Source organism: Oxyura jamaicensis, chromosome 2, assembly GCF_011077185.1.
Source record: "Oxyura jamaicensis isolate SHBP4307 breed ruddy duck chromosome 2, BPBGC_Ojam_1.0, whole genome shotgun sequence".
Taxonomy (NCBI): domain Eukaryota; kingdom Metazoa; phylum Chordata; class Aves; order Anseriformes; family Anatidae; genus Oxyura; species Oxyura jamaicensis.
Genome location: NC_048894.1, coordinates 44,805,983 through 44,831,923, shown reverse-complemented (window position 1 = coordinate 44,831,923; position 25,941 = coordinate 44,805,983). Strand labels below are relative to the sequence as shown.

Below are 25,941 nucleotides of genomic sequence, written 5' to 3'. Positions count from 1 at the left end.
CATTTTGCCTGCATCAATACTCATACTGAAAACTTTAAAATACGCAAGCACTTCAGAAACTCAAGAATGCAATCACCTGTTTTGTGTGTAATACACATGTAATCATGATTTCCAAACAAAGTATCTAAAAGGATTTTTCCCCTGTTAAAACAGGTCAGCCGGATTTGTATTCCTGCTGTATGCAAATAGGCAGAAAGAACTCTCAGAGAATCACAGAATGATTTAAGTTGAAAGAAAACCTTAAGATCATCAAGTCCAATCACCAGCCTACTACTACCACCAAGTCCACCACAAAAACAACATCCCTAAATGCTATGTCCACAACCATCAGCCAATGTATTTACAAATTAATCCTTAATACACAGTTTAAAAAAAATAAACAAACAAACAAACAACAAATAAAACTGTTCTTACCCAAGACGCTCAGGCTCTCTGTTTGGAAAACCTTCTGAAGTGGAGGAAAGTAAATGACCAGTAACTGCCCCATTATAGATCCAAGGACAGCATAGCAAAACATTTTGTTACTACAAAGTCCAATCTCAAAGACAGATTTTGTCTGTAAAATAAACAATATATCACACCATACATGTAAATTCCATTGACTAGACAATAAAAATATTCATAACTACAATGTTTTCATCTGGACTTTTACAGACATGTAAAAATATATTGTTGACCTTGAAGATAATCCACAATAAATTCTTGAAGAGGCTAATTTCATGGTAAACTTGTCTTCACAGTCAATGATCTGTTTACTGAGCTCATTTTTCTGCAACTACAGTGTATTAGAAGGTGCCCACAATACTAGAAGGACGTTTTCTGACATTCATACCAGAAAACAAACTGCCAATTAGCATAAGTGTAGTAGTATATATTTTCTTCAGCTAGCAGACATTTTTTCCTTAGAGCAAAAGTATGAACAGAAAGAACAGTTTAAGCAACCTTCCTTAAAGTTACAAGTTTAAAATAAAAAATAAAATATAAGGCTTTCAAAAAGCTTCAGATTCTGAAAAAGTTGCTGAACTGACAGGATTTTCAGGAAAGAAAAAATCCAACCAAATGTAGGCAGCAATACAAAGGACCATCACACTTCATATTTTAATGAAACTTTCCTTGCTCCTGTGAGGACAGCAGCATTACTACCAGCTCTGCATCATAAATGAAGGAAATTAACACTTATCTGTGATTTAAGAAATCCCACATCGTATTTTATTATTATTATTTACTTATTTTACTTATTTTAACTCCAAAGCTTAATAGTACATGCAAGTCTGCAGGAAAACATTTGAAACAAAGATAGCAAGATCCTCCTTAGAACAAAAATACTGCTTTTGTAAATACTGTGTAAATGGCAATATAAATCACTCACCTGAGATCTAGAACTCAATGCATTGAACATATCAAAAAATACAAAACAAGTGAAAGTCATGGTTGTATCCCGAGGTGTTATTACATTGTCTCGTAACTGCCAACAAAAAATAAGACTGTTTCAGCATGCTTTAGTTTAAACCCTCAACAACAAAACATAGTTATCGCAGTAATTCAAGTTTGACTAGCTAATACATGAAAGCAAAAACAACTGTTTGCCCCAGGCTGATTTAATAAATCATACAGCAAGAATTGCACACCTGTAATTTAAAATAATTTGTAATTCCAAGCTGTAATTAAACAAAGACGCTTAACAAACATCTATGCAAGCAGATGGAATACCAAGAATTCTAGGCAGGCACTACAAGAAGTTAAAAAACAAACAAACAAACAAACAAAAAAAAAAACTTTCTTCTCTACATGGGAAAGGAAGGCAAATGGCTGTTTCATAATAGCCTGGTTATAAGATTTTTACAATGAATGCCTATTGGAGTTTTCCAAAAGCTTTCAAAATATGTTTGGGTCCTGAAAAAATCCACTGTAAAACAGAGATTGGGGCATAGAACTGTATTCCTCATTTCAACTACTGCTTTGAAATTCGTCCCCTTCAATCTTCATTATTAAACAAGTATGAATAAGTCTTACAACTAAGTCCATACAAATTCCAAATTCCAACTCCTAGTATAAAAATGACTTCTTTTGAAAGTGTTTGCTACTACTTCAAATTTTATGTTTTTGTCATACCTCTCTCCAGAAGACGAACAGTGTTCCACACACAATAATTATTGATGAAACCAGTATTTTAACGATCAGGTTTTTAGTCAAAATGCTGTCCTTCAAATTTCTTGGAGGCTTCTGAATAACATCTTTATCCACAGGCTCCACCCCAAGACTTAAAATTGAAACAACAACTTAGGTCTTTATAACCACAGAAATAATTAATTGCTTCTATATAAAGGATAGATTTTACAAGTTGAAAAAAAGAAAGTTTATCTTCTCTGTACAGCCTAAGAATCACATAATACAAACAAGCATCTGTGATTTTTCAGTTATAAATGTTAGTAACAGGTAATATCCTAGCACTGCAGTTTGGAAGTCTAAATTTATGTGGTATCTATCAGACGTTATCAAGCTTAGTAGATGTCAATTTTAAAGGAATTTGCTGTATTAGTAATGTCCCTCATTTCTGCTACCTTAATCAGCCTAACTAAGGGATCCCATACTATCTATCTGCAGTGAAGAGAGTCAGAGGAAGGACCCGGAGAGACGTCAGTATCTTGCATTCAGGTTCGGCAGACATATCCGTGCTGTGACCCCAACCAAGCATTGTTGGACATTAAAGCAAACCAAAATAACCAACACTGAATTATAACATTTGCAGTATAGTTCTAAGAAAAACATTTGCTATGTTTCAGAAAAATATCACTGAAGCCTAACACTTCAGAGTTTCTTCTACAAGCAACCCTTTCCCTTGTTGAAATAACAGGACTACAGACCCCTAGCAGAGTTTAAAGTAAAGGTAAGTAATTACTTACCTTTGAGCTGGAGGTCCATCCATAATAATATTGATCCATAAGATCTGCATGGCATTGAGAGGATTAGGAAAGTTCATTAATGTAGCCAGTGAGATTAAAGTCAATGCTGCTATACTCCTGTTGAAAGAATCAATTTTTATGACTGTCAGCATGGAACATTTCTGAAGATCCACTGATAACTGCTTTGTAAGCAAAACTTCATGTATTTAAGAACAGATATAGCTTTTGACAAATTAAATCACAATTGACATAATCCTAACTTTAAAAGGTGAGTATAGTCGGAAGGGATCTTCAGAGATCAAATCCAACTGCCTGGTCACTTCAGAGCTAACCAGAAGTTAAAGCATTTACTGAGGACAGTGTCCAAATGCCTCTTGAACATCGACAGGCTTGGGGCACCAAACAGCTCACTAGGAGACCTGTTACAGTGTTTGACCACCCTCATGGTAAATAATTTTTTCTTAATATCCAGTTTGAACCTCTCCAGCACAGCTTTGTGCCATTCCTGAGCATTCTGTCATTGTTTACTAGGGAGAAGAAACTAGCACCTAACTCTGCTTCCCCTTCCTCAGGAAGTTGTAGAGAGCAGTGAGGTAACCTCTGAACCGTCTTTTCTGCAAACTAAACAGACCAAGTGTCCTCAGCCTCTCCTCATAGGCCATGCCTTCCAGCCCTTCTACTAACTTTGTTGCCATCCTTTGGACACATTCAAGTATCATAAAATCCTTTTAAAACTGCGGAGCCCAGAACTGCATGCAATATTCAAGGTGTGGCCACACCAATGCTAAATATAGTGGGAGAATCACCTCTTCTGACCAGCTGGCTATGCTGTGTTTCGTGCACCCCAACATGTAGTTTGCCTTCCTGGCTGCCAGGACACACTGCTGGCTCATGTTGAGCCTGCTGTCTACCAGTACCCTTGGATCTCTTGCACTGATCTCCCAGTCTGTACCTGTGTCAGGCGCTCCTGTGCCCCAGGTACAGAACTCGGCATTTTCCCTTGCTGAATTTCATTGTATGAAATGCAAGAATTCATTCAGAATCTGTAGCTAAAATGGTGTTCTGGCAATTATAAGATAGCACTTGTGTGTATTAAAAAATCTCCCAAATCTTTAAATGGTATTTCAGATTAACACTCACCTTCCTAATTGATTTTTTCACTATGGAACTGGGTCTTTTATTGCACATGAAGTAGAACTTCTAAACACGGTTTTGAAAAACAAACTTCTTATACACTTTTGATATAAACACAACCAGACTGTGCACCTGTCACCAGTTTGACAAATCAATCAAAGCACACTACTCAGACTCCCTAAAAATACTCACACCACTGCACATTAGCAAATGAGGAAGCTAGGAAGAAGACTGAAAATAGATTAGCTGTTTGCAAACTTGGTATTAGAAACCTCTCTAAACAAGTTATGCGCTAAATGGTTTCCGTGCAAGATTAAATGGTTTCATATCCAACAAGAAGCGAGCAAAGCTTACAATAATTCTGAATTTAGTGCTCTACTGAACCCTCATATGCTCTCCCTACAAAGAGGGACAGAAAAAAGGGTAATTCACTCATGAGAAACCTAGGGCTACTATTCCCAAGGCTGGCAGGCACGTACACTTCCCTAAAATATCTATGCTTCATGATTTTTCAAATTCCAAGTCTCCTACCAATTCAGGACACTATACAAGACAGAAAGTATACAACATTTCTTACAGTTTTTAGGCAAGTTTTAAGAGGCTGTTGAGGTATATTATTTGTGGATTTTGATTTACTGATTGTTTTGTTTTAGGGTTTTTGGTTTTGTTTTGGGGTTTGGTTTTTTAAAATTTCTGCAGCTTTGGTCAACCACTCCAAAATGATTTCAAAAAGTACATTAACAACACAGTGAATTAGAAAACCACATTCCTTAATCCTAATTCAATAGGATAGACTCAAAATATTTTTGAAACTGAGGCTTAATAAACTCATTGTATCTTATATATAGATGATTTAGGCAGCGTCACAAATGCATATGGATCCTTATACACAAGAAAAGGAAGTCCGTTTCACAGAACTCACTCCACAAAAGAGTATATGGATTACAGAGAAAGCGACCTTCTGTTTCCCTCTTTTTCTCTGATTGATATTTATCTGCTAGTTTAGGAGGGGATGATTACCCAATTCTCCTTTAAACAAGAACCCTAATGCAGAGCTATCCTGTTACTCATCATCCCCTCAGTTACAGACTTTTCACATCTTAACAGGAAGAATAAAGCTAGAGGTCTGTTTATTGCACTATTTTCTGGTTCTTTAAAAATGAAACAAGCCATGAAGTACAAAATACTGTAAATTCAGTCCTAGAAATCTTTTGCCATTATGACCACTGGTATCTCCAGTGCACAACGTATCAGCATACTATGTAAAATCTAAAACGTTCGTGTGGATTTATACATCATCTGCTTCATGATGTAGTTAAAACCTTCCGATATCAATGATATTTTAGACTTACGTGCTCAGTTGAAATCTAACAAAATTTTTTATGTTATTATAAATTCCTTTACCCTCTTCAATTGCAGACCTGCAATTAAAAACCAAAGATTACACCACTTGATAAATGAGGCTACTGCCAAAAAGCTTAAAACAAACCAAAAAAGTTTGTCATTTCTGTTGTTTTAACCAGAAATACAAGTGTCAAACAAGTAGAGTTGACATTCTTTAACTTTGACAGTCATTGTACCTTACTATAAGATCAATCGCAATGGTTCTTATTCTGGTCTACTTAACTAAACTTCCAAAATTAAATGTCAATACTAAAATTTCCTCCTTGTCTTTTAAAATACACAACCATCCCTGATGAGACCTTCTGAGTCAAGGTAGGTAATTTAAAAAACAAAGAAACAAACAAAAACATAACACACACACTTTTACAAAACTCACAGAAATACATCATGATTTCAGAAGATCGTGTATTCTTACTGCACCAGAATGAAATAGTACAAACCATCTTTTTAACCTCTACCATATGTCACAACTTGTCTAACAAATAGACAATTATAGCAGTAATGAAGTGATTTCTAATACATAAGCCAAGTATACTCTGCTGCAAAAAACCACTCGTTCTTCCATTCACTAGGGAAAGTTTCATTGTGCTATACAGTTTTAATGAATCTACGTAAGTGCCACCTACATTATTGTCTGAAAATCATCATCCACGAGGATCATATCTGCTGCCTCTTTACAAACATCTGTTCCAGTTTGTCCCATTGCTACACCAATATCTGCAGCCTTCAGAGCAACAGCATCATTCACTCCATCTCCTGTCATAGCTACTACTGCACCATTATTTTGCAGGGACTAAAGAAAGGAAAAAGAATTTAGACAGTGCTTGAAATAACCCATCCTATACAACTGTTCTAGACACGAGTGTTTAGCTGTTTCCACCCCTATTTTTTATAATTCCATTATAAAATCCTATAAAAAAATGCAACTGTTTATATCTTATTGATTTTTTTATACAAGGTTTTAGGTTAAATTTTAGTTCCTATATCCACAGAGTCTAGATTTGAAAGTTAGGGTATACAGAAGCTGCATGTAAGATAAAATAAAGCTGTAGAGAGAGAATGATACTATATGTTAATGTTATCATCCCTCTTGTAGTTCTCAAAAATATTCAGCTTCGTAATGTTTTATTTCCTTCTCTTTACTGTTGCTTTTCGAATTGTTATACTGAGTATGTCACTCTTTGTTAGCTTTATTTCTAAGCTTCTGAATAGAAGCATTACCTCAGACATGACTTGGAATTCATGCCCTTTTATCCTGTTCCGAGAAGTAGCAGAAATATGGCTCTCTCAAGTTCCTATAGTCAACTCAACTGCAATGCGACACAGTCTCAACTCCCAGCTCCCAACATACAAGAAAGCTGATGTTGACTCCCAGCAGTTGCATATTCTTTGTGAACATTATATATTTTTCAAGTAATATTTTCAAATACACTTCACTTCCAAACCATTCATATTTCTGGTCTCATCTAGACACCCTGTACCACAATGTAGTTTAAGTAAAGGCACTACAAACAGTACCAATAGTCGCTGCCCAGCACTCTAGTCTCTAGTGAGACATACCTTTATAATTTTTAATTTATGTCGGGGACTGGCTCTGTAAAATACAGCAACCTGTTAAAAGCACAATGAAGAAGCAGTGAAAAATTGAGAAATTTCAAGACTCGTGTTGCATACTATAAAGCTAGAGGATAAAAACGTTATCTAAGGCCAACTATGCTCTCATTAACTTTGAGATTGAAGTATCAGTAAAATGTATTTTGATTAGAGTGAAACCATTAATTTAAGAGAAGCCTCAAAGTGTGTCCTGGTAAACAAAATTGGTGCTACTTATTTCAAGATAGAATTTGCAGTTTAAAAATCCTCTGAAACAGTGAAACAACTGAGTTACAATGACTTGCTATCGGCCTTCCTGACTAAGTTCATGCAGACAACCACCATGCTGACTCAGTAAATAGTGCTGATTTTCTTGTCAGCACTAGTGGCAAGCTACTCAGGAAATTTTAATTTTACTATTTTATGTAGCATAGCATTAAGACATCAAAGTTTAAATGTTAATTAATGAAGATTCTAGCTTAGAAGGAATTATTTTTCAGCATTATGTTGATCTCTGGTCTCCTCTAAATTGAAATTTTAGTAAGTGGAATTCCGTTTTCAATGAAGATCCATAATGATAACACTCACATCTACTCTTCCTTTTCAAGAGGCAGGATAATAAGTTGTATTTCTCAGCAGACACATTAGACTGCACACAGATATCAACCTTATTGGTTGTTTTTACTTAATTCTTAATAAGATTTGAAATATGTGCCTGAAAACAAATCGTGTCCGAGGTCTAATGTACACAAATTAAAATCTGTTGCTCTTTCTAGTTAATGTGAACAGCCTGTAAGAACAAGTATTACTAAATAAATCAGATTATTTGCCACACAATTCTTCTTTTTTCCTACACTTGCTTTTTGAGACTCACCAATAACAGACACAAAGCTTTCAAGTTAATGTGCTCACACCATATGCACGCTTCTTGATTGTAAACACCAGCTTTTGGCTTAGTTGCATCACTCAAGCATGATGTAGCCTAATTTTGTACTCTTTTGCACACAGTGTTTTGATGCATAAATTTTGCAAGAGACAAGTTTGACAATTACATTTATTATGACTTTCAATTTGCAACGATGATGTTGGTTAATACACTTATTTATTTAATAAGTACAAGGTGTTAGACAGTCAATGTAATGAACAGATCTTTTCAAAATTCTTAACTAGTGGCCTCAGACCACTCTAAAATCATTAAAAATACAGACAGCTCCTCTTACGAATTACAAAAGGATGGACTGTCTGAACAAGCAGATTTGAAGTGTTATATGTATAAGCTACTCAAAGAAATGAATTTGTCTAAACGTCTAACAATACAAAAAGGTGATGCTCACTAAAAGGTGGCATAATGAAAGTTCCAATATAGGTGCTGAAAGGTTAAAAAAAAACAAAACAAAACAAAAAAAAAACACAGCAATCTGAATCATTTGAAGAGACTGAAGTAATGAACTCTCTAAAAAGATAACCTTCTGAGTTGAAAGAAAAACTTCATACCATCTTGTGTTAGACTGAAAGACTTTTGTTGGATCTGTGACAGCTTAATACTCTGTATTAAAAGCTTCCACTAAGTTAGTGCATCACCTCTTTCTGTTATTGGTAACTCAAAAGTTAAATTTCAGCTTTCCACAGACAAAAACATTTCTCAATATAAAATATATCCTTTGCTGAATTTCAGTAACATGTTAAAACAAACCTTTGGTGTTATTTGAGACAGTTGCTGAATATCCAGATCATCTATTTCTTCTCCAGAGATTGCCTGTGAATTTTTAGAATACAATCCTAATCGACTAGCTGGAAATAGATAATAAAAAGGTGTTACAATAATAAACTTTAAAAACCAACATTAAGCACATAATTATTTTTAGAACTATTGTTTTCTGCAGCATTTCAGATTTGAAATGGCCATAGCAGAACACCCTATGTTAATAATAATAATCAATAACACTGATTCAGTATGCTGAAGTCAATTACTTGAATCCTTGAGAAACACAAATTAACAAGCCTATTCTAATCAGATATTTATTTCCTTTAAACTTTTTAGCTCTTAAGGTCTGTATCTCATTGTGTCAGGTGCACTGTAAATATAAGAGCCCAGTCCTCTCTACGGACTTTACAATTCAAAAGTAACAAAACAGAAAATCAGATGGGGATGTGCATAACACTCAGCTACAAATCTGCAACTGACAAAGTACCGGTAATATGAGGATGTACTTGTTATGTGCATATTCAACTTTTTCAGCATCATCCTGTATATAAAGAACCAATAGTCTGGCTAAAGTACTACACTTTCATATATTATATTGTAAAAGTAAGTAATTTCAAAATTTATTAATAGTACTTAAACTTCACAGTTAGTTACATGGACACAACAGAATCAAGAAAGCATCAGTGCCATATCCATCCTAAATATTGTCAGCACCTATTTTAGTTTCTCTCTGTTGCTCTAAGGCATCCAAAGCTGAGGGTAGGGAGTGTGGTGTTGGGTGTGTAAGAGTAAGAGTTGGAAATCAAGCATGTTATAACAGAATGCAGTAAGAAAAATACAGTCTAAAACAGCAGTCATACATTACCAAATTAGAAAAACTACAATTCAAGCTGAAATCCAACTATTACTCCAGACTATTTTTTTTTCTAATTCCACTGCACCGTATGTTAACCAGATACACAGAACTCACAAATATTAAAGACTTAATACCCATATTTCAAACCAAATACCTCGGCATTGCCAACACAGAATACAAGTGTAAAATGAATAGAAGTGGACTATTCATACCAATGGCAACTGCAGTCTCCTGTGAATCTCCAGTAATCATTTTTATTGCAACTCCTGACATAATAAGTGTAGTGACAGCTTCTTTTACACCAGTCCGTGGAGGATCAACTATTCCCACAAGCCCCAAAAAAGTCAGTTGTCCTAACTCTGGACCAGAAGCTAAGGCCAGAACTTTTAGGAGACAAAGAAAAAATAAGTTAAGAATTGAAAATAACATTTACACCAATTAAAACAACTGCTAATATTTGTTTTCTAAAATTAAAACAACTGTATCTGCATATTGACCAGAAGCCTCAGAGCTGAAAACACTTATGCGTAGTTTCATTCATCTGAGTATTCCGCTCGTAATTAGTTTAACACAAGCGGATATTCAGAAATGAGACCTAATTGAACTAGTAGGTTAGAATAAAGCAAAAGACAGGATTTTTTTTTTTCTTAAACTTTAGTAGCAACATCTGTTACCTTAAGTATTCAGAATAGCCTACTTTTGTATTTCTTTTCTTCTTATGAGGAATCTTTTTATCAAACATACATATTTGAGATTTTAAAGAAAACTTTCCCATTTGTTCTCAGCTGAAAGTGTTGATGCTTCCACTGTGTGGAAAAGGAAAGCCATCTAAGCCTTGTGGTTTCTGTGTACACACATGGTCTTTTATGCAAGAGGACAAAGGGAAGATCAGTTAACATTTTTATTTTTTTTCTTCTCCCTCCCCCCCCTTTTTTTTCTAATAGAAGCAGATTTTATCAACTACGTGCTACATATTTTCTGGAATGTCTTTTACAGTAGGAACCTTAACTCAAATATATTTAAGTGAGAGATTTGCAAGAGAATAACAGATTCACTTTTTTTAAACATGACACAAGATTTGCTATTTGACAGTTATCCAAGGCAGGCATGTAAAGAATAACTGTCTGAAGAAAACACATACAGAGAGATAGCACTCCTAGTGAACCCTCACGAATTCTAGTAATTTGTATCTTAGGAAATTCCTGAGCCTTGACTGTCTTGGATTTACGTGGCAAGGATTTGGTAGTGGGGGGCTGCAGGGGTGGCCTCCCTTAGCAGAGCCCAGCAGCTGCCCCGTGTCAGATCAGAGCCAGCTCCAGCCAGCTCCAAAAGGGACCCACCGCTAGCCAGAGACAAGCCACTGAGTGACACTGGTTGGGCTTCTGGGAAAGCAAATTTAAGAAATGGGGGAGAAAAAAAAAAAAGGGTGAAAGGAGGGGAAGGTGGTTTTAGTTTGCCTTTAGTTTCTCACTTTTCCAGTCTGCTAGTGATAGGCAATAAATTATATTAATCTCCCTACGCTGAGTCTGTTTCACCTGTGAAAGTAATTGAGTGGTCTCCCTGTCCTTAACTCAACCCTTGAGCCCTTTCCATCATATATTCTCCCCCATTCCCTTTGAAGAGGGGGAGTGAGAGCGGTTGTGGTAGAGTTCAGCTGCATAGCAGAGAAAAACCACCACAGCCACACAGTACCCATCGTTTCACATTTAAAACCTCTGGATGGACATAACAGCCTAGAGATCTCTTTACAGAAGCCAAAGACAGACAGCTATGGTGACCTGTATAATGCTTACCCACAGCCACCTCTTATCAATCATCTAATGAAAAACACTTCCAGCTATATTTAAAAATCTGCACAGTAGGTTAATATAAAATGTAATCTTAATGGCATCTTCTGACCTGCAATCAGTTGTGCTAGCCTAACTCACAAAGATGCCAAGCGCCTAAGAGGAAAATGAACACATTCACATTATTATATTTTATTTATAATAAGATCTATACTGAGATGTGGAAGTTATCAACTAGCAATGTATTTTTCAGTTATGGTCAGATGCAGGAGATGACAGGAACCAGAAATAACTTTTCTCACCTGCTGCAATTTAATCAATATTATTATGCAAGCCTTAAGCTATGTACGGCACCTGTTTTCCACTCCCCCATTTTAATGAAAAAACTAACCAACCCAGTGGCACTTACTGAACAGTAATAAAAAATCTTGTATCTGAGGGGTGTTTTGAACAAGTAAGCACTGCCATTTAAAAATGGCTATTTTGAGACACTGAAAAAGTCTTACCCCTAAGTCCTGCAGAGCCCATGGACGTCTTCTCTTGCTGGTATTGCTCTCTCTGTTGCTGAACAAGAGGTAGGGTCTGTCCCTTACAGTTATATGATGTACAGTACTTAATGACTTGTTCATAGGCACCTTTCATAAAGCAAATCTCTGGTTTGTCCTAGAAGAGAAAGGAATTATGTGCACACATGTATACATATAAAAATGCACATTTGGTGTATGCATATGTACACTTAAGAAAGAATGGCATACCTATACTTCTTGGAAAAGTCTTCAGAACATATAATGCAGATCAAAGCTATGCTTCTAAATCTAAAAAACCATTATTTGAAATATCTCTCTACACAGTTCATATTTAAGAGTATTAATACCGAAATAGCCAAGATAATAATCAGTATCTCATTTCAGTAGACATCATACACTTTAGACATTGTGGGGTCACAGTTCATAAACAAAAGAGGCCATGCAAAGGACAGCAATGAAACCTACACAGAATGTCAGACTCAGAAGATCTACAGCTCATCATCTGACCACCTGTTTTCCTCCATAGGTCATTAAATATCACCTGTATCCTTGTATCACACAACTCCAACATTTTTCAGAAAGACTTCTAGCCCTGATGGCATCAAAGGGCTAAAAATCCACCATCCTTCAACATTTATTCCAACGCTAAATCAACTCATCCTTTCCCTTCCCCTCTTTTCCATTAAGAATTGCTGCCTTGGCTCTATTTCCAATCACTGATTCTCATCTTCTCTCCTCTGTTGTGCTAAAAAGCTCTTTTTAATACATTTATTTTCTCCCTGTGAAAGTGTTTATGCACAGTCATCAAGATATCTCAATTTTTCTGATAGGCTTAACTGACAGAGCTCTTAATTGTACTGTATTTTTTAGCCTTTGAATAATTTATGCTCCTTTTTAAACCATTTCCAATTTTTCAACAATCTTTTAAAAATGCTCATACAAAAATGTCAGACACAGTGAATCAGTGAGTAGGAATTGCTTGATGATTTTTTTTTTCTACTTTTCATACAGATAAGGATTATACCACCTCATTCTCCATAAAGAAAAAAAGAGTCAAATGTATTGTTTCCAAAGCAAAGATTTTACTGCAATAATGACTGTTTGCAAGCCATTTTTTGTCAGAAATACCATGACATTTTCCACAAATCCAGTATCGGTAGTTGAACATATCTCCATTTACCAGACTGGCAGTGATTATGTCAATATTCTTAACAAAAATATTCAGATTGGTCTAAATGAAATATACATGTAAATAGGTACATGAAAGCACCAGAAGATGGAAAAGGAGATTTAAGAATTGTTTGTATTCATAATCCAAAACATGCTAACATAAAATCTGTGAACACTGAGCAATGTGCTGTCCACATTAAAAACAGAAAACCTATGTTTTCAAACAAAAGCATCTTTTGACTATTCAACACCTACACATCTTCTTGCATTTAATTCTTTATGTAACTATGTAGCCCTGAAACAGCAGAAGATTCACAGACTTGCTTTAAATGTTTGTTGAGGGAGGAGAAGGAAGAAATGCCAGGTAGACATTCAAAGTCTCAGATATCAAAATGCTTAGAATTATTTCCCAGTATGCCTTTTATAGAAAGAATTTCTTGTCCTTCTTAATCTCTTTCAGAACTTGAAAATGAAACTAGATAATCAAACCATATTCCCAGGACAGTGCACTACCATCAGCTTGTCATAGCCTCTGAAGTGAAAAATGAGGACATTAACCAGGGTACATAACTATTCTACAGAGCCAGTGCACAAGAAAATTGTGTTTGAAGTTTACCTGCTGTGCTCTGTGAACGCATTTAACAGCCATCCATTTTTGTTCTGAGCTGAAGGGATATTCAGCCTTCCTTATGTAGTCTTCCTGGATCCCATCTAAACCCATCTGCATAAAACAGAAAAAGCAAAATAATGTAAGCACCTTTCTTTTCCAAACAACTAAACAATTTATTGAGACTTCTTAGTTAACAATAAATCACTTTCATTTCCAAAATTGCTTTTCAGAACATTGCTCCATGTAGACAAACTTCTGAAAAACAAGCACCAGAAGAACCTAGTAGCTTCTTTGAGGCTTCAGCATAAGTCAGACCATTTCAGTGTATATCTTCGATTTAAAGATCTTGATATACATTCCAGATTATGGCCATCCACAGACACATGTTTTACAATGACTAGCAGTTTAGTTCTTTGTTTGACAAAACACATCTAAAATCCCAGTGCATATTTTGTATTTTTTTTTTTATCTATATAATTTCTCTGCTAAAAGGGCCTAAAAAAATTATTAGACAAGACTGGCAGTCTGGAGGACGAAAGTTACTGATTTAAAGTTCAAATGATCTAACCTGAAATGCCTTTTTTTTTTTTTCCTGTTATCTGAATTTCCCCAAACAATTAATGTGAAACTAACCATGAAGATTCCAGGCAAAATGCATTTCATTCCCCAGCCCAAAATGCAACTCAGTGAATTTCATGCTCTCTCCTTAAGCAAGCCCAAGTGCTGATTAAAAAAAGATGCGTAAGTAGCAGCCTGCCATAAGCCATTCTTGAGTACTTATGGACCTTCACATCTCCTTCCTCCCTTTCCTGCCACAGATGTGAAAGAACCCCTGTTCTTCTCCGTTTCTATGGGCTCTTGACAAAATAACATCACTTGATTCATTTTCAGTCAAAGACTGTAGACTTGGAATGAAATCTCAACAAGATGGTATCTCAGTCCTCAGTTACACAGGGAGGAAAAAGATTGTAATGCATTCACCTTTCAATATTTTTATGAGTTTATTTACCTTCACAGAAAAATCAAGTAGTCAGATATCTTGCTATGTTTCTCAGTAACTATACCAAGTGTCACAGCATAAAAAAAATATAATTTAACCAGTGTCCACAATTCAAACTACCTGTGCCCAGCACTTAAACGGCACCGCAAATGGTGCAGCCACCAATATATCAGTCATCAACTTACTACTACTTCTGATGAGAACTGGGCAAGAGCACAGTCAATATGAACAGGTAAATTAGCCTATGGCAGACAAAATAGCAGTACGGCATGCAAAAAGATGAAAAATATTTTATTTCAATTCTAAATAATTTAAGTTTTATCTTTCAGAATGCCCAAAGATTTCTAAATAAGAAGCACAAGAGATGAGCAGTTGCAATACAAATCTAGGAGATGCAAATAAGGGAAAAATGAGAAAAAAAAAAAAAAGTAAATCTCTACACACTTGCCACCTATACTAAATCCAAAAAGCACCATTAAGTACCCACCTTCATAGCAAGTGCAATTAAAGCTCCTTCTGTTGGCTTCCCCATTAAGGTGTTGTTTCTAATCACAGCATCATTACACACACAGCCAGCCTAAAAGATGAGGACAGAAAGGGGAGAAAACACGACACAGAGTAAATGTCATGCATAACTCTTGTGCTATCATCAATTAAAAGAAACCTGTCTCTGCCAATATCTCACCTCAACAATTTTGCTAATGGATGGGTTGTTATAACCATGAATAACTTCACCATCAAGCATCACTTCTCCAAACCTGTTATAACCTACTCCAGTAACCTGTAAGACAAAGAGTCAAAGGTAGCATGCAATGTAACATTTGCTGGGTTCTTAAACTGTTTTAATCTCAGCTTTTCACTACAAACTATAGAAAGCTAAAACAATGTTGTGCATAATTATGCATTTTAACCAATGTGAATAGAATCCTCTACTTAACATCTAATGTAGCAGGTAACAGATTAGGAAAAAAACTGAGGCAACTGAGTTTTTCAACTAAATATTTTAGGCATTGTTTTTCAAAAATGTAACAATTTTATTCCCATCTCCTTACTCAATTAGGACATTTTTTTCTCTCTCCTTTACTCTTTTTGCTTTCTATTTTTCTCCCCCCATTCCTGGTTAATAATGCATACCCCCTGCAAGGGAATGGAAGTACACAGCCAAGACCTACTTTCATGCAGGAAGAAGAAAATCATAGTTGAATGGCCTCTCAGCTGAAACTTTTGAGAGGTGTTAAAAACAGAAAAATTTTATGTTTAATGCATAAAATGCTGCAACCCATTAGGATCCAAAAAGTCTTAAATTCTATGGCATTAAAAGCTAGTATATTTTACAGCTATTTCAAATTATCTTTCCATTAGGACAAAGAAGTTGATTTCACACAGCTATAAACAAATTATGCTAGTAGTAAAGAAAAAAGCAATTAAACCATTCCTATAAAAATTTAAGAATAGAAAATGTGTACCAAGAAATTTAAGCAAACATTGGTAAATAACAGGAAAGGATAAAGAAAATTCCAGTATTTACTATTAAAAAAAAATCAGTAAAGCTAATGGAGGGTTTTGTCAATGTGAATAAAACCCTAAGCATGAGGAGTTCAGGAATTCATGAACTTGTTTAAAGTACACTCCCATGGAACTACATATAGAAGCATGTCTTGCTGCTTTTCCATTCCTATTGCTTTTACTTCTCTTTTGTGCATTTGCTTCAGCCTTTGCAGCAAATGCCCAACCTTAACCACAGCTTTATGTCCTGCCTCTACTTTAAACTCCAACCATTATGAAAAAAGCAAGTATGACAGTGCACTCGGTAAGAAAGGTTCATACTACACATCATCTTTTAGCCAAAAACTGGATATCCCTCCTATTTCAACTGTTCTTAACATATACATTTTGTTCTTATGCACATGCTACAACAAAACAGTCCCATACTACATACAAAAACATACATACAAAACAGCTTTCCATACTGAAAAAAATGCCAAGTCTCATTTTTGTAATGCATCTCAGCATCTTTCATTATGACCTACAGAACTTTATATATTATATAAAGCAAATTCTTCTGTAACCACAGAATGCTTGGATAATGCAGCTCAAAATCTGAAATACTAGATGAAAAACAGAATTAGCTAGAAATTGAGGAACTGAGATTTGGTGCAACCACTTTACACTTCCTTAATTAATGCTTTATATGAAGTATAATCAAGAATATTTCAGCTGATACACACAGTGAAGTAGAAGCAAAATTTAAGTCTAACAGAGCTTCAACTACATACCTCAGCATGTTGCCCATCTGAAGTAAAAATATGAGTAACAGTCATTTCATTCTTTGTCAGAGTTCCAGTTTTATCTGAACAAATTACATTGCAACAACCTGAAATAACCAATTAATACTTGTAAGACAAGGCCTGTCTAGAATAAAATGAGTAGTTAACAAGAACAAAAGTATTCAAGACATGCCAATTTCTAGAAACCCTGCAGCTTGGGAAAAAAAATAAATAAAAATAAATAAAGAAAAGATGGGATATAGTAAATACAGGAAATTTTCAACTGTTTGTGAATAGCTGTGCAAAGTTCTTCACAAGTTTGTTTGATAAATTAAAAAAGCTAATTAAAAGCCCAAAGTGACAAGTTGTCCCAAGTGGTTCCATTCACTACCTCCTTAATTTTATTCTGATGCATCTCGAACTATACTCCTGAAGTCTCAATTGCGACTACCATTGAGGAGGAAAGTTAAGAGCCTGCTTTACAGCAGTCATTTTTCTCAATCTGTAAGTGTGACTTAATACTAAAGCCACAATTTTTAATGAGATTAAAAAGGATTACAGAAATGTAGAAATATATATTTGCTGTTTTAAGTCAGGAAAAGTATTTTGAAACAGTGTTACACTGTTTTGACAGTCCTTGACCCAACAGCAGAAATTGAAACAGCAACAAAAAAGCTTGCAATACTAATGAAACTGCCAAAGGCATTAGAAAAAATGTTCCTAGTCTTCAAAGAAGAAATTCAACTGCAGCAGAATTACTTAAATTACGATTTCTGTTTCTTTTTCACATACTACGAGTTACACGTTTCATGACTGAAACTACATACAGAATGTTTTCAAGCTTATATCTTTTAAATATTTTAGGTTTTAATATAAGCAGCACAACATCCTTAAGGTACATTATGATTATAAAGATTTTTCCAATATTCAAACTTGGATTTATTTCCAACTGTCAAAAACACTCAAATTTATGCCAAAATAGTTGATTTAAAAACTGTTTCAGAAATCTGTTATTTAGCAAGAACATCTTAGAGCTAGCTAAAAATACTTTACTGACATATTTTCACTGTTCTACTGTGAACGAAGAGTACTCCATACATCTAATTACACACGCAGGTTTCTGTATTACTAGTGTGACATGTAATTAATCAACAGACTACTTACTGCAATTCAAAAACCGAGTGCTGATAGGGCATACAAAAGCACAGACTTGAATTCTAACTGCTCATGTAAAAGACATTCAGTTTCAAAATGTTTTAAAGATACCACCACACTGCGAGCAAATAAGAACACCTGCTTCATTTTATCATTAGCCATTGAAATTCTTATTGATTTCGTAAGATTTATATCCAACTACTATCTCTAAGTCAGTCTTGCCATACCTAAAGTTTCAACAATAGGGAGCTTTTTTACAATAGCCCGTTTCTTCACCATTCTCATCACACCCAGTGCCAGTGTCACCGTTACCACGATTGGGAGTCCTTCAGGGATTGCAGCTACAGCCAAACTGAAACAAAAATAAATACATAAGTCTTGTCTTAGAATGTCATAGATTAATACATAGTAACAACACATTCACAGCTGAGAATGTTGCTTCTGTACTTATCTGTTAACAGAGGTTAAAAGCGAAAGGAACCAAATGCCATCTGATTCTATTTGTATACCACTTAAGACACACACTGAAAACAGTAACAACATACAATGGCTTAGACATTTCTACCCATACAAAAGAAGAAAAGTTTGGAAAAAAACAATTTTACATTTATTTTGCATACAGCAAGTATGCAAAACTAGTGAGGACCGTGCAAAGAAGTCCAGGTTGTGAAGATTAAGTATACTCATCCCTAAAAAGAATTGGGATATGCCAGCACTCTTAAGTGACCAGTCATCCACAGCTATCACTTCTAGATCATGCTATGGCAGCATGCTAAGCATTGGAATGACACAATGTCAGTTAAATATTAAGACTGAATGATGGTAGTGTAAAAACACAGTAACTCGTTGTACAATGCTTGAAGTTGCGGTTCCTGGTGCGTTCCTGCACATACCTCCCTCTGCCCAAGTAAATCTCCATAGATCCTGTTATTTAAAGAAACCCTTTTTATTATTTAAAGAAACACCTCTGCCTGATTCACTGTCCATGTAATAGCACCTCAGCAACTTTTCTGAGGGTAGAGAGCTAGACCATAAAAACTCAATGTTATTTTCAGCAGACAACAGCCTGGGATTAAATTTTCATAATGTCCTGGAAAACAAGCTAATGAAGTACAGAAGTAATTCAGTTTTATTTGATGCTACTTACAATACCGCATTTTCTTTATTTACTCAGTAACAGAAATTAAAATTGTACAACTCTATTTATTGTCTGTTTACAGATGTTCCCAAAACACTCAGAAACCTCCATACAAATACACAATCTGAGAGACAGACCTCCATACAAATACACAATTTAAGAGAGAGAGAAGTACATACTGTATCATTAAAAATGAATGTGAACTTGTTTTTTTAGCACAAAAATCTGTTACTTTGTATTACTTATCTAAACTTAAAAGAAGAGACTGCGTACAAGTACATTATAATATACCTCACGAGCTTTCAGACACTTCCTATGATGCATGATCTACACTACTTAAAAAAAACTTACCTCACACCAATTGTGAACATATCAAGAATATGTTTTCCTTGCAACCAGCCAACCAGCATAATAACTCCTATTAAAAAAATAAGTTGTCATGATAAATACAAAACCAGCATGTACTGTAGCCTACCATTAAAAAGAACTCAGCCAAGCTCATCATTATGCTGCCTGTAAAAATCCATTATTTCTACCACTGTTGAAGAATGATTGCAAAGGTGAACAAAGTTTTTGCCAGTCTAGTTGCCCAATCATAACAGCAGCAAGGTACTCATGTACAGCTTGAATCAGAATACGAGACACGCTGCAACTTGAAAGGAAGCATTTAGAAGGCCAAAAAAAGTCAGAACTGCCCATTAATGGGCAGAAGTAAACTTGCATTGTAAGGGGGGGTTGTTATGTCACATTAGTAATCTTCAGATTATTACTTGCACGAACTCATTAAACAGTGGTAAATAAAATCAGAAGCCAAAGTATCTAAAAGGAGATCAAGTCCCTCAGTTTTCCCAAACCCATGGGTTGGTTTCAGTTACAAAGTAATTTGTAGTTGTTTTGCATTAATCTCTTACCTATGATACCAAAGGAATACAAGGAAAGCTGTTTTCCTAAGAGATCCATGCTCTTCTGCAGAGGTGTCTTCGGAGCCTTGGTGAATGGTAAACACCCAACAGTTAACAAGCAGAAATTAAAAGCATAAACTGTATCCTATTTCTTCAGGTATGCAAGCTTCAAGGCCTTGTTTTGAAAATAACTCAACTAAGATGTAAGATGTAATTATACAGTATGTTTCCATGTGTTTACTTTGTGAAAACACAGACTACTTTGTTCAATTCTCATGTAAAAGTCAAGAAGTTCAAAGAACACTTCAATGAAATGAACTTTTTTTTTTTTTTTTAGAAATATCCTTTGGGAGTTTTGTGATGTCTACAGCAAAATCTAATACAAAAGGTCATATCAAGGATTTTCAAAAAAAAAAAAAAAAGAAGAAAACATGGGCTAAAATCAACTGCATTTCTTCTAGACAGAAAATGTTCTTGATAACAAGAACAAAACTGACTTTTCAAGGCAGAAGCATTAAAGCCCTGGGAGGCCAATTATATTTCAGGAAGAATTTGCTAACAAGAGGCAGAAAATACAAGTTAGCCAAAGAGGGAAGCTATAGAAACATTTAGTGTAAAAAAAAAAAAAAAAAAAAAAAACGGGGAACACCAAGAAAAAAGTTAAATAAAGAGATGATAAAAATTAGGAACATAGATTTTTATATTAACATATGGTAGAACTACAGTATGGAAAGTATGGCAAAAAAAGGAAACTGCATCAGTGTAAAATCTTTGTTCTACAAGGTACGAAAAAAAGTGTACACTGTGTGGGAATTCTGATACTGAGTTTGATTCACCCTTACCTTCAAAGTTTACTTTTAAAATAAGACTACTGCCATAAGCATCATAAACATAACCCCCCCAACACTCTGATATTTCAGAATGTTTGTGTAAAATGTGCGTGCTTTTTATTGCCAGTTCTTTCTTCTTAATAAATGCAATTGCTCCAATATAAACTACATACCATAATCATTTTCCTCACATGTGTAATAAAGTAGATTACATTCTGGGTGACAGAACCGCAGCATTTCCTTGAAAGATCTAGTAAGGCACTGCAGCTAACAACATGAGGTCAGTGATACACTCCCAGCTGACACATTGGATGCCTCACCTAATGCCCTTAAGTTGTTCTGTTCTGGCAGATTTCAGAAATGTAATTTGGAAAAAAAAACGTGCTGCCTATACTAGGCCTGATCATGCCCTGACAGCTGAAAATAGACTGTCACCTTATGACCTTATGTTGGTCAGAGAGCCAGGGAAGAAGTTAGAAGGCTGTTGAAACACAAAGTACTCCAAGAGTCTGACTTTCCATGTGGATCAGAGCACTGCAATAAAGAAAGTTACTACAGGAGTTTAGTATACTAAGGGAGCTCTGTAACCTTGAAAGGATAAGCTAGAGATCATGAAGCAGTAGGAGACAAGTTCATAACCTGAAAATACACTGATCCTCAAGGGAAAATATAGTCCTGTGCATGCAGCACACAAATCTGTCATAACAAATACCTTTTGCACATAGTTCCACTTGAAAAAATACACTTCCACAAACTGCAGCAAGATTTGTTACATCCTTTGAAAGCTTCAGAAAATTATTTTCCAAAAACATTTTTAGGTCAGCTATGGATAATTTGTTACACTGAACCCAATTACTACTTTCATGTTCAAGAGATAATGTTTGTTTCACTAGAGAAAAGAATACTATTAAAACCAATGTAATTAAATCTAACAGAGTTCCTATGGAATAAACTCCAAAAATACAGTTTCAATGAATGACATACACATTTACAAAATATATGCTGTTGTTTCTAAATATTCATTCTTACCTCTTCTGCTTGCATCATTTTAAAAACCTCCCCAAATTCAGAGTTTTCTCCTGTTCCAATAACTATGCCCTAAAAGAAAAAAAAGACCAAAAAGCAGTCATTTCAGATCTGAAGTTTTAAATTAAATGTACATGATTGTTCTTGACAGCTTTTGACTTAAGTAGTCAATGGGCAAATGCCATTTAAACTGCTACAATTTTGTTAGCCTTATTAATTTAACTACTCAGGGAAATACGATGTATTTTTGTTTAAAAAAAATCGCCCCCATGAAACAAACTGCTGTTCTGTACTGCTGAAGTACAGCAACTACCAGTAACAGAACTCAAATAGCACAACATCCAGCTAGCACCAAACATATCTGTAATTTCATTTTCAGGTTCTCAAACTCTAAGATATGAATGTAGTTCTGCAAGTTCACAAATACCAAATCCTAGATAGAAGGGTTTCACATCATCTGCTCCCTACAAATTTGAGGACTCCTGACCATGGATTTTTTTTCCCCGTGTCTGAAAAAGCACCAATGAGAACAGCTTTGCATTGTATCACAGTAAAGTCATCCTCATCCTTATTTCCAGTAAACATTTCTATTTCTATTCCATTTCTACTATTTAAGAAAAATTAAAATATACGTAGTCATTAAAAAACAGTTATCAACAGGTAAGTGAACCTTAAAAATAAGAACTGGTTTAATTCAAATAGTTAAAATATGGAATATATTGTTTTCTATCAATAATAATTTACCTTTGCTTTTCCACATCTGACCAACGTTCCCATGAAAGCAATATTGCTCCTTGAAGTAAGGTCTCCATTGGTTGCTGCTGGCTGAGGAGTTATAGATTTAGAGCAAGGAGCTGTCTCACCTGTGAGACTGGATTCATCAATAGAAAGGTCCACAGCCTTTGAAAACAAAATATATAGAGTAGGTAAAAAGCAATAATCTTTCATAAGTAGTTGAAATTGTAATAAGTTTCCCAACTCTGACCATGAAAAATATGTCTAATTTATTTATATGACAAGAAACCATATATCAGTATTGACCATATTTTCAGAACCAGCACAGTAGCAAGCATTCCTACAGAACACTGCAGCAATACACTTGCTTTGCAAAGTCAAAGTTTACTCTTAATTTTATGTTCATGACTTTCTCCTCTATAAAACAAGTCAAGAGGTTGTAACTGTGATGCACTCTATTACCAAATAATATAATTAACTGGGACTGTAAATGTATATACATACTATCCTTTCAATTCTTTCTCTGTCCATTGCCTCCTATCATGTTCATTAAGAACGCATAACAAAACACATACAGTGGGTTTTTGTCCACAAAGTGTCTCTAGGGAAAACACCATTCAAGCAACAGGCAAGGTAGTTTGGAAGAAACATTTTTTTTAGGTTTTGCTTTTGTGTTTTGTTGGCAATAAGTGCAGGTGGTAGGAGAAGAAAAAGGGAAAATTGAATTAGCATTACAGCTACTCAGCTGTCTACAGATGAAGAAATTGTTTTCTATAAATATTTGAAGAAAATATATTTATATTCTTCTATAATACTTGAAGAGATTGTTTTCTATAAATACAATATAAAACAAAAATATATAATAAAAACAGAAATGTAAACGTCTTTCCCCAACTGACATCACTTCTAACATCTTCTATTGAGTTCAGTGGATCTTGAACAAAGTCAAAGCTTGAACCATAAAATTCTACTGACACAATCCAAGTAAAATAATTTCGCATTATTAAAAATTATAAAGTCATTACTTGTGATTGTATCACTAAATTTCAATATAACTTCCTTGAGAAAAGCAGCGTTAAAGGACGCTTAATAAAACAAAATTACCAAAACTCTTTGAAAAGATATCACTTGCAAGCATCAGTCACATTACATTTGGTACCACCACACTATAGCACATCATTCTGAGGTTCAAGGGTATTTTTGGTTTATTTTCTTAAGTGACATGTTACTCCAGTAACACTTGCGCTCCAGTTCTAGCTGGACAACAAAACGAACAAAGGCATACTAAATCAAAACTAAATTTAGTCAATGTTCAGAAGAGAATAGTACCCTTACTAAAGTGCTTTCTGATTAAATTCCTCTAATTCCTGCTGTTCTCTCAAACGTACCAGGACAGTACCCATTTTTAAAAGACAGATGCTGTATCAATAAAGGAAAAGGGGCACTTATCAAAAACCGCAATGAATGTTTCAAGCAAAGCCATAAGGAATGATTAGCTCCAGAAAGTTCTATAGCATTTTTTTTTATTTGTAACATATTCTTCAGACTCCAAGCTGAAACAGGACGTTCAGATTCATCCATGAGCTCTGAAACACTTGTCATCACTACTGAAGCGAATTTTGTTCAAAACTCAAGTTGCTACAGGCATGTTAGTTCTTAATGTAGTATTCTGGATTTAAAGAGTATTACCAGAAAACTTGACAGAGGACTCATTAACCTGCACAAAACTTCGGCCAGAAAAGGTCTTTATAAAATGTTTTGAAAAACAAGATTGCCCCGCAAGTCCAGCAAAGAAATTTATTCTCATATACATATATATATAAAAACAATATATAGAGATAGAAGACTTCAGAAAGTAAACAGCACTTAATTAGCATTTCTACAAGTTTCTAAGACAGTATCAATTAGAACATGCTTAAGAAATCTAGTTCTTTATCTGAAAAGACCATCTTTCCTGGGGGATCACAAAAGATTATCTCAGACACAAACCTTCACAGTATCATAGCAATAGGCATTCCTGCACAGATAGTACATTTGCTTCTCCCTCCACTTTCTCTAACATGAAAGCATGAGGTTAGGCCTAGCAGCTTTTAAGAATTGCCTGCTTTGGCCTTAAGTCCTAAACACAAGAAATATGAATTCCACCTTTTCATACTGTCACAATTTCATACTGTCTCTGATTACGGACTTATAATCAAAGAAAGCAGGTATTTCAATATATCTCTGATGTAAAAGACACTCTTTATACAGGAGAATAAATTAAACACATCAGTTTTCTGGTGATCATAGCTAGCCTTTTCACAGAAGATTGGACTTGAAGTTTCCGGAAGGCAAGCACATTCTTCCAGGCAAGATAAGGTAAGATAGGTGCACCATACACACATGCATATATGTAACAACCCCCACTGCATGGTAGAGATTTCCAATGCCAGAGTGAGGCAACTGCTTATGATGACATGCTCTTATTTTCAAATATCTGCAAGAATAGTGGAGATGAAGATGGTGCAAATTTTGAGGTCGTGTAGACAAGCAGATTAGAAACTTTTAATTCCCCTTCTGCTTTCCATTGTTAGAGGTCCAAGAATGCTGCTAACATGGTATGCTATGAGCTTATGAATGAGATTGTAAATGCTGCTGCAACAGCACTTCTACACTACTGTAGATACTACACAATTGTTGAGGGAAAAAGAAAGTGTTTGAAGTCACTAACAAAAATTACTCAGCAAAATATTAAGTACTGACTATATTGCAAGGGCTAACAGATGATCCGCTAACAGATGATGCGGACAAACTTCCCAAGAACACCACAAATTTTTCTTAGACACTAGCTGGTATTGGTTTTCTCTATAAAACTAGCACTAAAATTAGCACAGTGTTCAGAGAACACTGCAATTACACCCTAAAATTAATGCAAGTATAGACACAAAATCAGCTGCTAACACATCTCACAATTCAGACTGAAAACAGCCATTTGACTTAACATTCAGAAGTATTCAACTGAAGTTTTCAAGAACAGACTGCATACATAAAATTGGAAAAAATCCTTCTCTTTTCATTTCCTACATACAAAACCCACATATATTAAGAATGCACGATTACATTTAGGAGTTTAATTATTACAAAGTTTCTATCAAAACAGTTGCAAGTTCCAAACAGTAACACTTACTGCAGTTCAGTATTCAGTGGCTATCTTCTCTTC

The 25,941-nt window shown here is 35.0% G+C and overlaps 1 protein-coding gene across 4 annotated transcripts in view; it reads right to left on the bottom strand.

Annotated features, from left to right (window-relative positions):
• ATP2C1 (ATPase secretory pathway Ca2+ transporting 1) overlaps positions 1–25,941 on the bottom strand; it is a 50,511-nt gene that overhangs the window by 1,359 nt on the left and 23,211 nt on the right. For all 4 annotated transcript variants that reach the window (XM_035317033.1, XM_035317031.1, XM_035317035.1 and 1 more), the window contains 19 exons: positions 22,752–22,907; positions 22,011–22,079; positions 20,161–20,236; positions 19,601–19,667; positions 18,339–18,463; positions 16,966–17,063; positions 15,375–15,470; positions 15,177–15,266; positions 13,696–13,800; positions 11,889–12,045; positions 9,808–9,978; positions 8,728–8,825; positions 7,002–7,052; positions 6,068–6,234; positions 5,390–5,458; positions 2,904–3,020; positions 2,113–2,260; positions 1,370–1,465; positions 415–556 (listed from right to left, as the gene is read on the bottom strand). In XM_035317033.1, the coding sequence (XP_035172924.1) occupies positions 415–556; positions 1,370–1,465; positions 2,113–2,260; positions 2,904–3,020; positions 5,390–5,458; positions 6,068–6,234; positions 7,002–7,052; positions 8,728–8,825; positions 9,808–9,978; positions 11,889–12,045; positions 13,696–13,800; positions 15,177–15,266; positions 15,375–15,470; positions 16,966–17,063; positions 18,339–18,463; positions 19,601–19,667; positions 20,161–20,236; positions 22,011–22,079; positions 22,752–22,907 (2,098 nt within the window). The remainder of the gene's footprint in view (positions 1–414; positions 557–1,369; positions 1,466–2,112; positions 2,261–2,903; positions 3,021–5,389; positions 5,459–6,067; positions 6,235–7,001; positions 7,053–8,727; positions 8,826–9,807; positions 9,979–11,888; positions 12,046–13,695; positions 13,801–15,176; positions 15,267–15,374; positions 15,471–16,965; positions 17,064–18,338; positions 18,464–19,600; positions 19,668–20,160; positions 20,237–22,010; positions 22,080–22,751; positions 22,908–25,941) is intronic.